Here is a 13539-nt window from a genome sequence, read left to right on the forward strand (position 1 = left end):
AAAGGGGAGTATTATTCAAAACAAGAACTCTCAGTTTGCCTTTATACTGCAACATGTACAAATGATGATATATAATCATTTTGATGACAAGCAAATTTTGTGTATTCTGGGGCAAAATTCAGTGGTCTGTGCTCCAGCCTATGCGTGCTGATCATTTAGAACTGCGGGTTTTATTGAGCATCCTTGGTATCTAATGAAAATATCTTTCATTTCTATTTAGAAAAAACTGTGTTCTGTAATGCTTTAAACTAGATTATATGGAAGGGGAGACAGAAATGGAGGGAGGGAGCTGCCACCACAGCAGGTCTCCAACACATGGTTGTGCTGTTTAATGATCTCTGGGGGATTGTCTTGACTCTCAGACTGCAGTGCAAGGGAATGACGTTGGTGTTTACTTGCCCCGAGTTGCTTCATTGCCTTCCTGTGATTTGATGTCCAAGCAGCTTTGTACAAAGAGCCATCTCGTGTGAAGGAAACGAGAGGAATAAAGGTGGGAGTTGGAGTCTCCAACAGTGTGTGTTACAGGAACTGTAAGGTTTTTGCATGTGCAACCATAAAAGCAAGAAGGGCATTTATTTTATACAGTTGCTGTTCAAAAAAGCACGTCGGGAAATTACTGTAACTTAATAAGAACACTGTGAAAAAACATGGTATTTGCTCTGTGCCACCACGGCCTTTCTTTGCCATATTTGGCTGCGGGATGTGAAGGAGAATGAACAGGAGAAAAGGGAAGGGTTTTAAGTGCTCCTTCAAAAGCCCAAATCATCCTGCCCTGTGTGTTTGGGGTGAAGGTCTGAGGAGTGAAAGATCTTTGGTGTCAGAACAGTAGGAATTTGTCCTTGCAAATGTGAATGGGCCCTGTGCTAAAGCCCCTGGTGGTGGATGTGTCCAAGGGCAGCCACAGTCCCTCCTGGGCTGGGAGGAGACCACAGGAGTTGCCAGTCAGAACTTTCAGCTGTTTTCTCTCCCTTCCAAAAAGCAAGTTGTCCTGGGGGCTCAGTGTGTTGATTCTGAAAGGCCTTCTAGCATGTTAATGACCATGTTAATTAGCAAGCATTTAGCTGGAGTCAATGTGAGTCTGTATTATTAGGAGTTTTACTGTTCAGCACCTTTTTGGAGGTCTGTTTGATTATAATTCAAATTTTGTTCCTCATTAAAGAAATGATTAGATTTATTAAACAAGAACAAGACAGACTTTACTGGCTTTTAACTATAACTTTTTCTAATCTCAGCTGCAGCCATAACTCTGGATTGACATGAGAAAGAAACTTTCAACTTGTAAAATAATGTTATTCTTCATGAGGATAAAACACTGAGAAATTGAAGTATTCCTTTGATTAGCTTGTAGGCATGAATCCAATCAAATAAGCATTCTTAGCTACCTCAGGTGACATTGCAGTGAATGGGCTTATACAGGGGATGAACTTCTCTGCCCCTTCTGCTCTTTCCAAGCTAATTTTGGAAAGGATAGGGACAGGCATCCAGGGGCCTGAGGCTGTGCTGGTATTCCTTTTTCCATATACTCCTTGGAACATGCACCTCATGGAAAAATGTACCAGAAGAAAGGGAAGAATCCTGGCAGATGGAGGTGAACAGATTGTTATTCCAGACAAAGAGGAGGAATAATGTATGAAGTCATGTGGATGTAGGGAAGGGCAGCAGTGGAGATGAACAAACTGAACAGGCACCTGTCATCAGCCACGGCAGAAACTTTATAAGGGCAACATTTCTTCCAGCTGTGCTCCTGGAGCAATGTCACCAAGGCTCTGTGAGACAACAGTCTCAGTCCCTTCTGTTTGGGAGCTGATCATTGTGCAGGAAAAGGTTCCATAATAATTCTGCCAACCTACTCACAGGTTTACATGTGCTGAAAATTCAACAGTAGCAAATTAAACAAGGGATGGGTGCCCTGTCCTGTGCTAAACAGGGTGTGCTGTCCAGAGGGAAGGGGACAAGCCGCCTCCAGGCTCCCAACGCTGCACTGGGGTGCTCTCTGTGGCTGGTGGTCCAGCACCATCCTGCCAGGAGCAGGTGCCAGCTGAGAGGACATTGGGAAAGCAGAGGGTCACTGTTAAAGCCAAAGCAATTCCAGGTTAATAGCCTCGTGTTCTCTTCTCCCAGGTTGTTTAAAAACCAATATTGAGAAAATTGCCTGCTGAGTTTGGGAGCCGTGTTGGGGATTGTAAGAGGAAATAAAAAAAAAACACAAACATTTGTGGCTTTATGTGATGACCAATAATGAATTTCCTTCTATTTGTACATCTGAGCAAGACTCTAGAAATGAAAGATTAAAAAGAATGGTCATTTCTGTTCACTGATGGATAGGGAAGTGTTGTTGAAATGAGTGGTTTCTAATGCAAACATGATAGCATTCATACAGAAGTGAGAGGAACAGTCACACCTGCTCTGGGTCTGGGAGCTTCCTTAGGAGCTGCATTTTTCCTGTTACATTGGCATCCTGAGGGGGATGTGATGTCAAGGTTTTGGGTTAGATTTGGTTCAGGTTTTCCTGTTCTAGTCTATTCTCACAAGAACTTTCTTTAAGAATGGACAAATGGTTGCCTGTCTGTGAGTACCTGGGGAGAGCTGGAAGGAAATGGGCCTGGAAGTGGGAAGTCCCTTCCATGTGCACTGGGATGTTGCAGTAATGGTTCAGAAACTGATATTGCCAGAAGAACCATTCATCTCTTCAGTCATTTGTCTTGTGTTGGTGCTGAAGTACCTGTGCTCTATTTATAATCCTAAATCTTCTTTTGAAGAACATCCACTAGAGATGCAGAAACTGAACTTAATAGGGCCAAGTTATCTATGAGACTGTGAACAGAAGTGATTAATTCTCCTCCAAAATACTGAAATACATTTCTTCTGATGTCTTTAGGTGTTAAAAATTAGGAAATCAATTCTAGTTGAATGCAAACTTGTGTAGAAGGCTGATTGCGAAATCTAGCTATAAAGTTTAAAAAATAATTAAAAAATAAAACCAAGCAACCAAAACAAACAAACAAAAACTCATTGGAATATTGAACTTTTTCTGGTAGGTTCCAAAGCTGTAAATGAATGCAAGGACTGCATTAGCAGGTGATTGAAGGCACAAAATGCCACATTTGAGCCTTAAGCTGCACCAGCAGATTTACCCAAATGCTTTGATGAAATTAGCATTAGTCAGAGGCTGTAAAGTCTGGGCCTTGTTGTTTGTCAGGCTGACAGGACATCAGTCAGTGAGATTTAGAGGAACCCAAACACTGAGTCAAGATATCCCTTGAATTTTAAAATTCAGAGCAGAGTCCAGCCCTCATGTTTGCTTCTCTAACTGGTTGGACAAAGAGCCTGTCTTTGAACAGCCTAAGAACCACCTGAAATCCAGGCTGATGTGTTGAACACAAGCCTTTGGCACCCGAGATGCTCTTGGTGGAGCACAGCAGTGACACGTGGTACCTTGATCCCAGCCTGCAGCTGCATCTTGCCGTCTGTTCCACCTCCTCCACCCCTGCCCTGGCACTTGGCACTACCAGGGGCTGTGTGTTTGCCACCTGACAAACCTCTGGCACTTCTCATTTGCTGTCAAGGTGACGGGACTGTTGCATTTCTGCTGCACCTCTCAACAGAAACTCAGAGCAGTTGAGCTCCTAATCCCAGTCCTGTGCAATGGGTGAGTACAAATCTTGCCTGAGACAACAGGGAGAGCTTCCCTCTTTATTGTTCAGGGTTTTTTGGAACCTAGGAAAGTGAGAGTAGGACAGATTTATGGAGCCTTGTGGGCAGATTCTTTTTGGAAGAGCCAGGAGCGAGCTCTGTTCAAAAAGCTTTGTTGAGCAGAACTGAATCCAGAGAGATTCTTTCATACGTTCACTGGTTTATTCTCTGAAGAAAGAGAGAGATTTGTATGGAAAAAAAGAGTGGTGGGAAGGGAATCTGGGACACTCTCCTACTAATTTCCTACTTTTGCTTCTACTGGAAAAATGAGGAGCCACAAAGCAGCGACTTTGCCCTTGTGAACAGTTTCCCTGCCCAGTGTGAGACTCATGCTCTGCCCATTCCCAGTGTTCTCCCTCGGCTCTGTGGATTCCATGGAGCAGCTTCTGTGGATACTGTGGGGGGGTTTTTTCCTGTCAGAAAATCCAGCTTTTGCGTGTTCTGGTTGCTTTTCTCATTGTCCATCAATGCTTTCAGTAACATTCTCCATCTTTCTTTTGAGTTGTTCTGGTCATTTTTCCCACTGCTTTGAAGGTGCCACCATTAGTAGTTGTATGTCCCATGGTGGGAAGGTGCCTCGTGACTGAATTGTGTTGCTATTTCCAAAAGCTCAGGTACTTTAGAGGAGTTACCAGCAGTTGCTATCTTTAAACAAAAAATCCAACTCGTCCTGGCCGTGCAGTTGCTGACACACTGTTGGCAACAGAAATCAGAACAGGCTGACCTTGTCTTTTTTTCCAAAGGATTAGTAACTGACTCCTTCCTGAACAAAGCCTGGCTTCGTTTTGCTTAACCACTCTGTTTGATCTTTTAAGAAAGTGACCTCACAGGATTCACTTTAAGCCTCAGGGATGCAGAAGAATCAAAATCAATCTTCTGGAGCCTCTGTCAAGACACCAAGCAAAAGATGAGGGGGGGGAAAAATGCATTTCTGTGCACATACACACATCCTCTGTTAACAGTCAGGTTGGATGCTTACAAGTTGTTAAATGAGGATTTTCAATTTAATGGCTACTTCTTCCGTAGGTCCCCACTCAAAGAGCAAGGAGATATTGATTCTTTTTTTATGATTTCCTAGAAGAATGCTGTGTCTTAAGAAATTTGATTAGGTGGATTTATCATGGAGGCCTATCTGTGCTAAACCCTTGTTTAAAGTTTCCTGGCACAAACACCAGAAATGCAGAGACGTGTGCTGTGTGTTGCTTAAAGATTTTCTGAGCTTTCCTTCAGATGCAATACCTTGTCCTGTTTTGCAACTCTGCTTTCAATTAAACAATACAAACCTAACGATCTGAGGGGCAGAATATCTTTGTGTTGTAAAGCTTCTTTTTATTTTTTTCCATGCTTTGAACAAATGACAGCAATTAAACTTGTATTGCACAGTTCAGAATATTGTTTAAAAGGGGGTGAAACTTGGATTCTTTCCCATTTTCCAGTGGTGTATTGCAATATGTTTGTAATTGCTGGGCTTGAAGAAAGCTTGTCTCCATGTCCATTGCATTCTCCCTCCTCATGTCAGAGCACTGTGTCTGTAATTCCATTGACAGAGAAACAGCTTGACTGGTGCAGAGTAAGGAAATCTGAAGCTTCATTTCCATGGGAATTCCGACCCTCAGTGTTGGCTTTGATCCCTGTATGGGCCTTTCACTGAAGAGTTGGACATGATGATCCTTGTGGGTCCCTTCCAGCCCAGAATATCCCGTGTTTCTGGGTTGTTTTGCCTTCCTTCCACATGGCGAGGCAAACCCAAAGACTTCAATTGGCATTTGATCTTATCCTTGCAACCAAACCCAGGCTCCTCACTGCTCATCCCCGTCCCTTCGATGTGTGCATTTCAAACCTGGCAAACACTCCCCTGGATTTCCTGGGATTCACAATTGACAGCTGTACATCAAATTTCATCCAGCCTCACCATGAGTTTCCAATACACCTGTTAGCACCTGCCTTTCCCTCACAAGCCCCTTTCTAAACACTTGGTGGTTTGACTTTGTGTTTTTCCTTGTGTCGTAGGTCTTTAAATACTCTGCACCAGTTTTGCTGTCCAGCTCCATTGTACCATTCCCAGCTAGCTGTCCCTGCCACACACTCAGAGTACAGGTAAGAGTAGACATGCACCGCCCACTTCTGATTTTTGGAGAGAGATCTGATGTTACCATTTGGCATGAGACAGGCAATAGTGGTGGAAGTTTTAAAAGAGGGAGAAAAAAAAAAAGGCATATTGAAAAAAATACCCAACATCTTGTAGGGTAGTTCTGAATAGAACTATCGCTGTAGTGACTCCTTCTCCCAGGCACTCTGGAATTATACAGTGAAAGGAGTGTCATGTGCCTAAAGAGGCACATCCCCCTAGATTCAGAAAGGTAGGGAGAAGCTATTGTAGGTTTAGTTCTCACATAACAAATATATTGAAATATTTATATGTAACTTGTGTAGGATATTGGTGTTGTTCTGAGCAACACTCTTTTTTTTAAGCCCTGAATACTTCCTGCCAGAATTCGTGTGTTGTGGCACTGGGAAGGTTAAAGTCATGGACCTGCACAGGGCTCAGCACTGCCCTTTCATTTGAGGGAATTAGGGCTTTTTAAACACATACAGGCCCTTGATGCCAAGCAGAGTCTGCCCTGAATATATCAAAAATATGTTTTCCAGCTCATAATGCTTTAACACCGATGCCTTTCCTCTGTGTTCTCTTTGATCAAGTGTGGAGAGCAGCAATTACACCTCGTAGTACAATTCCTTGGCAGTGCCAGTGTTTATTTTAACGTCTTACAGAAGCATCAAAGGGCAGCTAATCTAAGTAACTGAAAATGTGAAAACTGTTAAGAAATTGTGCATGCCATGAAAAACATTGTCTTTTAATTTTTACTTTTGCTATTAGTGATTAACTTACTGATAATTGCCAGCTCATGAATAATATTAATATCAAAACATTGAAAGCCTGGTGCTGAAAAATCAAATTGTTTTGCACTGGTGACAAGGAAAGACAAAAACAAACAATGAATCCTAAATCTGTAAATGCATAAACATATTTCTGGTTTGAATATTTCATCCCTTAGTTTTCTCTAACCATGCATGCTTGGATTCATCCTAGTGTTTTATGTTGCAGCATCTCTTTATGTGTGTCTGTTTTTTCCCTCCCATCAGAGCTCTTGGTTTATTTGGTGGTAGTGAATCCATGGTTGAGTTGTGAGCCAACTGAATATTCCTTTGGTGAGGAGCAGGGCCTGAACAGTGTTAGATTCCCTGCTTGCTTTTTAATGAGGTTTTTCGTTTTCCTCTGTCCTTAGTTTATAGTACTTTAATTTTAAGGATCTTCCTACAAGGATGTTGATGGGAAAACCACCTGTTTTTTTCTGGAACGTCTCAATATCTTGCTCCACGTAGGTTATTATTTTTATCAGTAGTATTTCTTCTGAAACTAAAGCTTATAAAGCAGCATAACTTTGTGCTTAAAAAATCCTTCACTTCTCTAGCTTTTTTTGTCTTTCTCCCCTTGTGCAGTGAACACAGAAGTGCCCTGAGTGTGTCTGGGTGTGTAAAGCACGTGCCGTTTTTAGAGTGCCCAAAAAGGTGCCATAAGATCTTCAGCTCTTGTTTCAGGACTGGGGGGTGGGAAGGAACTCATCATTGGCCTTGTTTGCTCTCCAGGAAGTTTAGGTTCAGGAGGACCTTTTCACTCTCTACAATTCCCTGACAGGAGGGTGGACCAGGTGGGGTCAGGCTCTGCTCCAGGGTAACAAGTGATGGGACAAGATGAACCAGGGGAAGTTTAGGTTGGATATTGGGAAAACTTCTTCAAGGAAAGGGCTGTCCAGCCCTTGCACAGCTGCTGAGGGCAGTAGTGAAGTCTCCAGCCCTGGAGGGATTTAAAAGCTGTGTGGATGTGGCACTTGGGGACATGGGTTAGTGGTGGCCTTGGCCGTGCTGCAGGAATGGTTGGACTTGATCTCAGAGGGCTTTTCCAAACCTGATGAATCTGTGATTGCCTCCTTCTGTCACCACTTGTGAAACCTCCTGTGGAGCAGCTGGCTGTTTGAAGGACATCAGGATACTGGAGCAAGCCCAGCAAAGGCTCACCAAGGTGTCTGTGGGCAGAGTACCTACAAGGGAGGAGAGCTGAGGGAACAGGGGCTCTTCCCTGGAGAAGTCTCAGGGCTGATGCTGTAGTCAACTCTTAAATTGGGGTTGTCCTGTTGACAAGGGGTAATGGCTTCAAACAGAAGGAGAGCAGTTTTAGATGGAATATTGAGAAGAAATTCCTCCCTGTGAGGATGGGGGGGCCCTGGCACAGGTTGCCCAGAGAAGCTGTGGCTGCCCCTGGATCCCTGGAAGTGTTCAAGACCAGGCTGGATGGGGCTTGGAGCAACCTGGGCTAGTGGAAGGTGTCCCTGCCCATGGCAGAGGGTGGCACTGGATGATCTTGAAGGTCCCTTCCAACCCAAACCATTCCATGATTCTATGAATAGGAGAATATGGAAAAGGTGTAGCCAGTCTCTTCTAGATGAGGATGAGGCAAGAGGCAACCAAAACAGACTGCAGTAAGGAAAATTCCAGTTAGATACAAGGCAGGGAGAGGGGGGAATTTGACCCTGGTCGTGGTCAAACACCAGATCAGAGGCCAGAAGAGGAAGAGGTATCTGTGTCTTCAGCGATGCTCAGTTCAACCGGGCCCAGCAGGAGCAACTGGCTGTGGTTAGCCCTGCTCTGAGCAGGGACTGCACCACACATATCTCCAAAAGTCCCTTCTAACACAAATTACCCATCATCCTGAAGCACTCTGTTCTTGGGAAGACAAAAAAAAGAGCTGCAAGTTTATTGTCTAGGCTTTACTTTCAAATTCTACAGTGATGTCAGTGCCATCCCAGGTGGTGTCCTGCTCCCAGGTGTGGTGAGGTATTAAAGCTGGGCTGTCACATGGCAGGAATTGCTTTAGTTTACCACTAATTTAAATTTCTGGAACTGTTCTGTCCAAACTGACATCCCCACAACTGGAATCTCTGAGGCAAGTGCAAATCATGCACCTGGTTTTGTACAGGACCTGCATGTGGGGATCCTGTTGCTGTGAATGAAAATGAGCTCCTAGAGCACTAACAAGATTGGGCTTTGCATTTCCACATACACTTAATAGTATTAAATTTAGCTTTTATTCTTCCCATTTATCAATTTATAAATAGAAATCATTAGAAACAAAACCAACAGACATGGATGCTTTGCTCGAGCTTCAGTTTTGAGGCTTTATTTAGAAAATACGCAGAGGGATTAATTTTGCAGCCCAGAATTAAAAATTAAATTTGCTCTGAAAGAAGCAATTAATGAATGCACTACAGTGAAATCTGGAGCATCTCTGATTTGCTGTTAGCTAATTGCTGGATGTTTTAGTCACTCCAGCAGTTTTATTTCTAGTCGAGATGATCTTTGGCATCTGTTTTGAATTGTTAATAGGGAAATAATGCATTTTTAATAACTGTAGCTATTGCAGTAATCCCCAGCCTGCTCATTTTACAATGTTCAAAATAGAAATAATACAAGTTATCTTGCATTCTCCCATTACAAGAAAATTCTAGGGAAGCCTGAGCATACTTCCAGCTAGATATTTGTCTGGGTTCCAGTTAGCCCATATGCCTCCTCTGTTTGCTCTTTTTGGGTTATTTTTGTTTGGAAATTAAAAAATATACCAGTAAAGGCTGGAACTTGGCTTCTTTGACTCCCTTTCCCTTTCCTGCCTCCCAAAGCAGAGGCTTAAAAACAATGTCCTCTAGTTTGAGGCTGCAAATTCCACAAGCTGCTCTGGATTTGTTGGGATCATTTGAATACAGGTTTTGCATCTGGTAAGGAAATGGTGGCACACCCTGGAGAGGCTTCCAGAAGTAGAAATCCATGTAGTCCTGTACTTCAGTTGCTTGATCCAGCCTTCATTATCATCTCAGTGGCCTCACAGCTGGAATCTGAGCAAAGCAAAGCCCAGGGATATAATGGCATCCGGAGAACAGGAATTTAATCACCTCTGCTTCTTGTTTGAAGGACAGTCTGTTCCCAGCATTTTCTAAACACATCTCATCTCCTATGGCTTTAGACTGAGAGTAGGTTTAGATTGGATATTAGGAAGAAATTCTCCCCTGTGAGGGTGGTGAGGCCCTGGCACAGGTTGCCCAGAGAAGCTGTGGCTGCCCCATCCCTGGAAGTGTCCAAGGCCAGGTTTGACAGGGCTTGGAGCAACCTGGGCTAGTGGAAGGTGTCCCTGCCCAGGGCAGGGGTGACACTGGATTGGCTTTAAGGTCCATTCCAACCCAAACCAGTCTGTGGTTCAAGACACATCTTTAAACAACCTTCAGGCAGAACTTCAGCCTGTCTGGGCAGGTGGGAGGTTCCTCATCCCAGTCACACACCCCCCGTGCACTGAGAGCTGCAGTGTCACCTCAGCCTTCCAGTTCCTCAGCTGGTCACACCCTCCTGGGGGTGCAGAGCTCATTCCCAGTCTCAGGACAGGTCAGCCCACCCTTGGAGATGGTGGCTGAAATTGGGGGGGTGGTGTTTTTGGTTGGCTCGGTTTTTCATGCCCTGCAGCCCTACTGTGCTGGAGCTATGGGGTGTTGAGGTGTGGCTGTTCCACAGGAACCCACCCAGCAGGGTTGCAGGAGGAAAGTGCCCATGCTTGGGGATGTACAGTCATTCCTACCTGTATTCTGTGGATGGACATGGAATAGGGAATAAATGCAACTCCAACTGTGGACAGATTTGCTCACCACTGCTGTCTGAGCATCTTTTCATCTTGTGTTTATTTGTAACTATGATTTCCTTGTTCTGATTTGCATGAAATGTTGGCTGTCACTCACTCCTTTCTCCATCTGCTTTACCTTCCATCCTTCTAATCTCAAATTAGATGCCCTTATCATGTCCAAAGACCATTTTTAAAATCGTGAAGCTAGAGATTTTTCTTTTCTTTTTTTTTTTCCCCAGTGATACCTGTGAAAACAAAAAGATAATGCAAAGGATGTTATAGTACCAAAGAAATCCCATCATTTTCTTGCAGTCTCTGCCTGCTTAATGTTTAATCAGCACCTCTGGGAGGTAAAACCATCATTCTGAAAATACTGTACTTGTGTGAAATTTTAATGTGGAATCTTTGTTTCACCAGGTAATGTTGGTTTACATGCAACAAACCACTGTATGGACGATGACAGAAGGATTGATTGTGCTATTTCTTTTTAGTCTGAGCCCCTGGTAGGCATTGGAGTTGTTTTGCCACCATAACTGGTTAACAGAGAGGCTTATCCTCCAATGATCCCAAGCTGACAGATGCTTCTACCTTGTATTAGAGTAGCTTGGTTTTTTAAGTCTTCCCAAGAGCACAGTGGGAATTCTTGCACACCAGACATGGCCAGGGAAAACTGGGAGAACTTTTTGCTTAGATTCCTGAAATGAAAAATACCTCCTTACAGATAAATGTGGTACTTTAAAACCCTCAGTTTAATTTTTTTCCCACTGATGAGCACTGGACCCTTCCCCAGGCTTAGACACAAAGGAAATACTTCAAGTGTCCTTCATGGAAGCATCTGTAGAGACATCCCACACCACTCCCTGGTCCTGTGGGAGCTTCCCAAAGATTAGTCACAGGTGAAGCTGTAGCTGCACTTCAGAATCCTTTGTACTATTGACATAAATATTTATTGATATTCTGTGCCAAAAAAAGTTGAATAGGAATCTAATTTCTAAGTGAATAGCAATTGCCCTGCTGTGTAACTCAGCACATTTAAGCCCTCGAGTCTCTCTTTAGAATATACAGAGATATAGAAGCTTGACAACATTTTTTTTTAAAACTGAGCAAAGGAGTGAGAGCAGCATCACTCAGACCAGCAGCACAGAGAGGCAAAATACAGATGGACAGAGCAAAGCAGAGTCAAACTGTGCCCAAATCCCACCCTAAGTCAGTGTGAGGTTCAGCTGATTATATAAGGCATCTGCGCTCACGCCCTATGGCAAAGGAAAGCTGGCATAATTATAGGAATACTTGTAATTTTCCATTTGATGCCTACGTGATGTAGGGATGTACAAACAGGGAATTGTGTCCCTGCACAACAAGCGGTTGGAGCACAATCAGGAGCTGCCAGAATAGCATGAAACTTACTCTTTGTTTTTTGGATTCTCTTGTTTTTCTTCCTTCATTGTGTTCCTTTCCATCCTCCTCCTTTAGCTTGTTCTTTAGTTTAAAGGAAATGGCCCCTCGTGGTTGTTCTGGTTCAGAAGTGGCCTCGCTGCAGCCTCCTGCCAAGCCAGCATCCCTCCCTCCACCTGCCATAAAGCACTGTGTAGCATTACAGATGTAGGTATTCCAAACTGCTCCTGCTTTGTAGCACCATTCATGATGCTGGCAACCCCTCATGGAGACAGAGCTCTTCCTTCTACCCGAGCAGAGGGCGGGGGGAGGTGGGAAGTTCAGTCATTAATCAATATTTCTGTGTGTAAATCACCCACAGAAGGGGAATGTTCTGCATTTTCAGTGGAATGTGGGCAGTGAAAATACCTGTGGAAAGTTTTAAGCGTGTTAAAAATAAAGGAGCCATGGCCACTGCAGGCTGGGTGTGCACATGGCAACTTAATGGGAGTCTTCTTACAGGAAAAGCAGAAATTGCCCTTTCAAACCAGCTTTTGCCCCAGAGTTAACTCTTCAGAGTTGACCAGGCTCATTGGGCTGTTCTTCCCTGTGCTGGAAGTCCTGCCTCAGATGGAAATGGTTAATTGGGTGGTACTTACAAACAAGTGACAGTATTTGTGGATTTAAAAACAAAACCAGGAAAATCTCAAGCTTAACTTTCCTAATGCTGTTCCCTGTGATTCTGTTCCTCTGTCTCTCTTCTTTCTTACCCCCCCCTTCCTTGGCAGGGAAGATAATGTTCTGCACCAGTTCTGCTGTCCACCTTCGGGGTCTAGTAGCCCATCCTCAAGATAACAGCGAAGCTGCTGAGTGTGCAGGCAGTGCTCCACCTGTATAGCCCAGCTCTCCTCTCCTCTCTTACTGGTGTGTATGGACTGGCACTTGCATGGATGCCATAGGATTCTGTCCTGTCGCTCTGGGTAATGCAGAAGGCACAATTTGTGCCCTCACTGATCTCCTGTCCATGCCTTTCTACAACTCTTCCTCCTGTCCAGTGCTGAGAACACACTCCAGCTGTAAACAAATACCTGAAATGCACAGTTTATTTTGAACTGAAATAAACAGTTCCATGAGTCTTGGAGTGCACTGTGAGTTTTGTTCCTGTCTGTACATGGCTGTGTGGTGTGAAGGGCACAGACTAAGGGGATTCCTTCCCCCCAAAGGCTGGGGATGTGGGGTGGGAGGGCAGCTGTTCCCCAGGAGCTGTGTTAGGCTGTGTTAACAGTTCATTTCAAGGTTGGGCAAACACCACCACGTGACATTTTATGGCTGTTACCATACAGATTAACCCTTCTTTCTTTGCCTTGTGATTGTTCTGAGGAACCAGCACACCTGTGTTGCAGCAGATCCTCTCACCAGGACTGGTCACACCCTGAGCTCTGTGTTCTCATTTCTTTAGCCTGTGCTTGTGCAAGGCTTGTGTGCAGCAGCAGCAAAGCCCCAGATCATTGCTCATGAACTTCTGTTGCCTAATCAATGACAATACTTTTCCCAAAGCTCTGCACAAGGTTGTCATTGAAGGAATGAACTTGGAATTGAGCAGACTGTGACTGGGTAAATCAGAGCATGGCCGTGGGTGGCCAAGCTCCCACTCTCCGAAAGGCACTTTGTTGATTACAATCTTTCCAGACACATACTCTAAAACAACTGGAGAATTTCTGCTGGTTGGATCTTCCAAACTGAAACAGTCAAGT

The 13539-nt window shown here is 44.1% G+C and overlaps 1 protein-coding gene across 8 annotated transcripts in view; it reads left to right on the forward strand.

Moving 5' to 3' along the window:
• IQSEC1 (IQ motif and Sec7 domain 1) overlaps positions 1-13539 on the forward strand; it is a 332802-nt gene that overhangs the window by 151725 nt on the left and 167538 nt on the right. For 4 of the 8 annotated variants that reach the window (XM_027666004.1, XM_027666011.1, XM_027666015.1 and 1 more), the window contains one exon: positions 5704-5790. The exons of the other annotated variants lie outside the window; for them this stretch is intronic. In XM_027666004.1, coding sequence (XP_027521805.1) covers positions 5704-5790 — 87 coding nt within the window. The remainder of the gene's footprint in view (positions 1-5703; positions 5791-13539) is intronic. 8 annotated transcript variants of the gene reach the window in all.

This window comes from Corapipo altera, unplaced genomic scaffold (genome assembly GCF_003945725.1).
Source record: "Corapipo altera isolate COAL_440 unplaced genomic scaffold, ASM394572v1 101, whole genome shotgun sequence".
Taxonomy (NCBI): Eukaryota; Metazoa; Chordata; class Aves; order Passeriformes; family Pipridae; genus Corapipo; species Corapipo altera.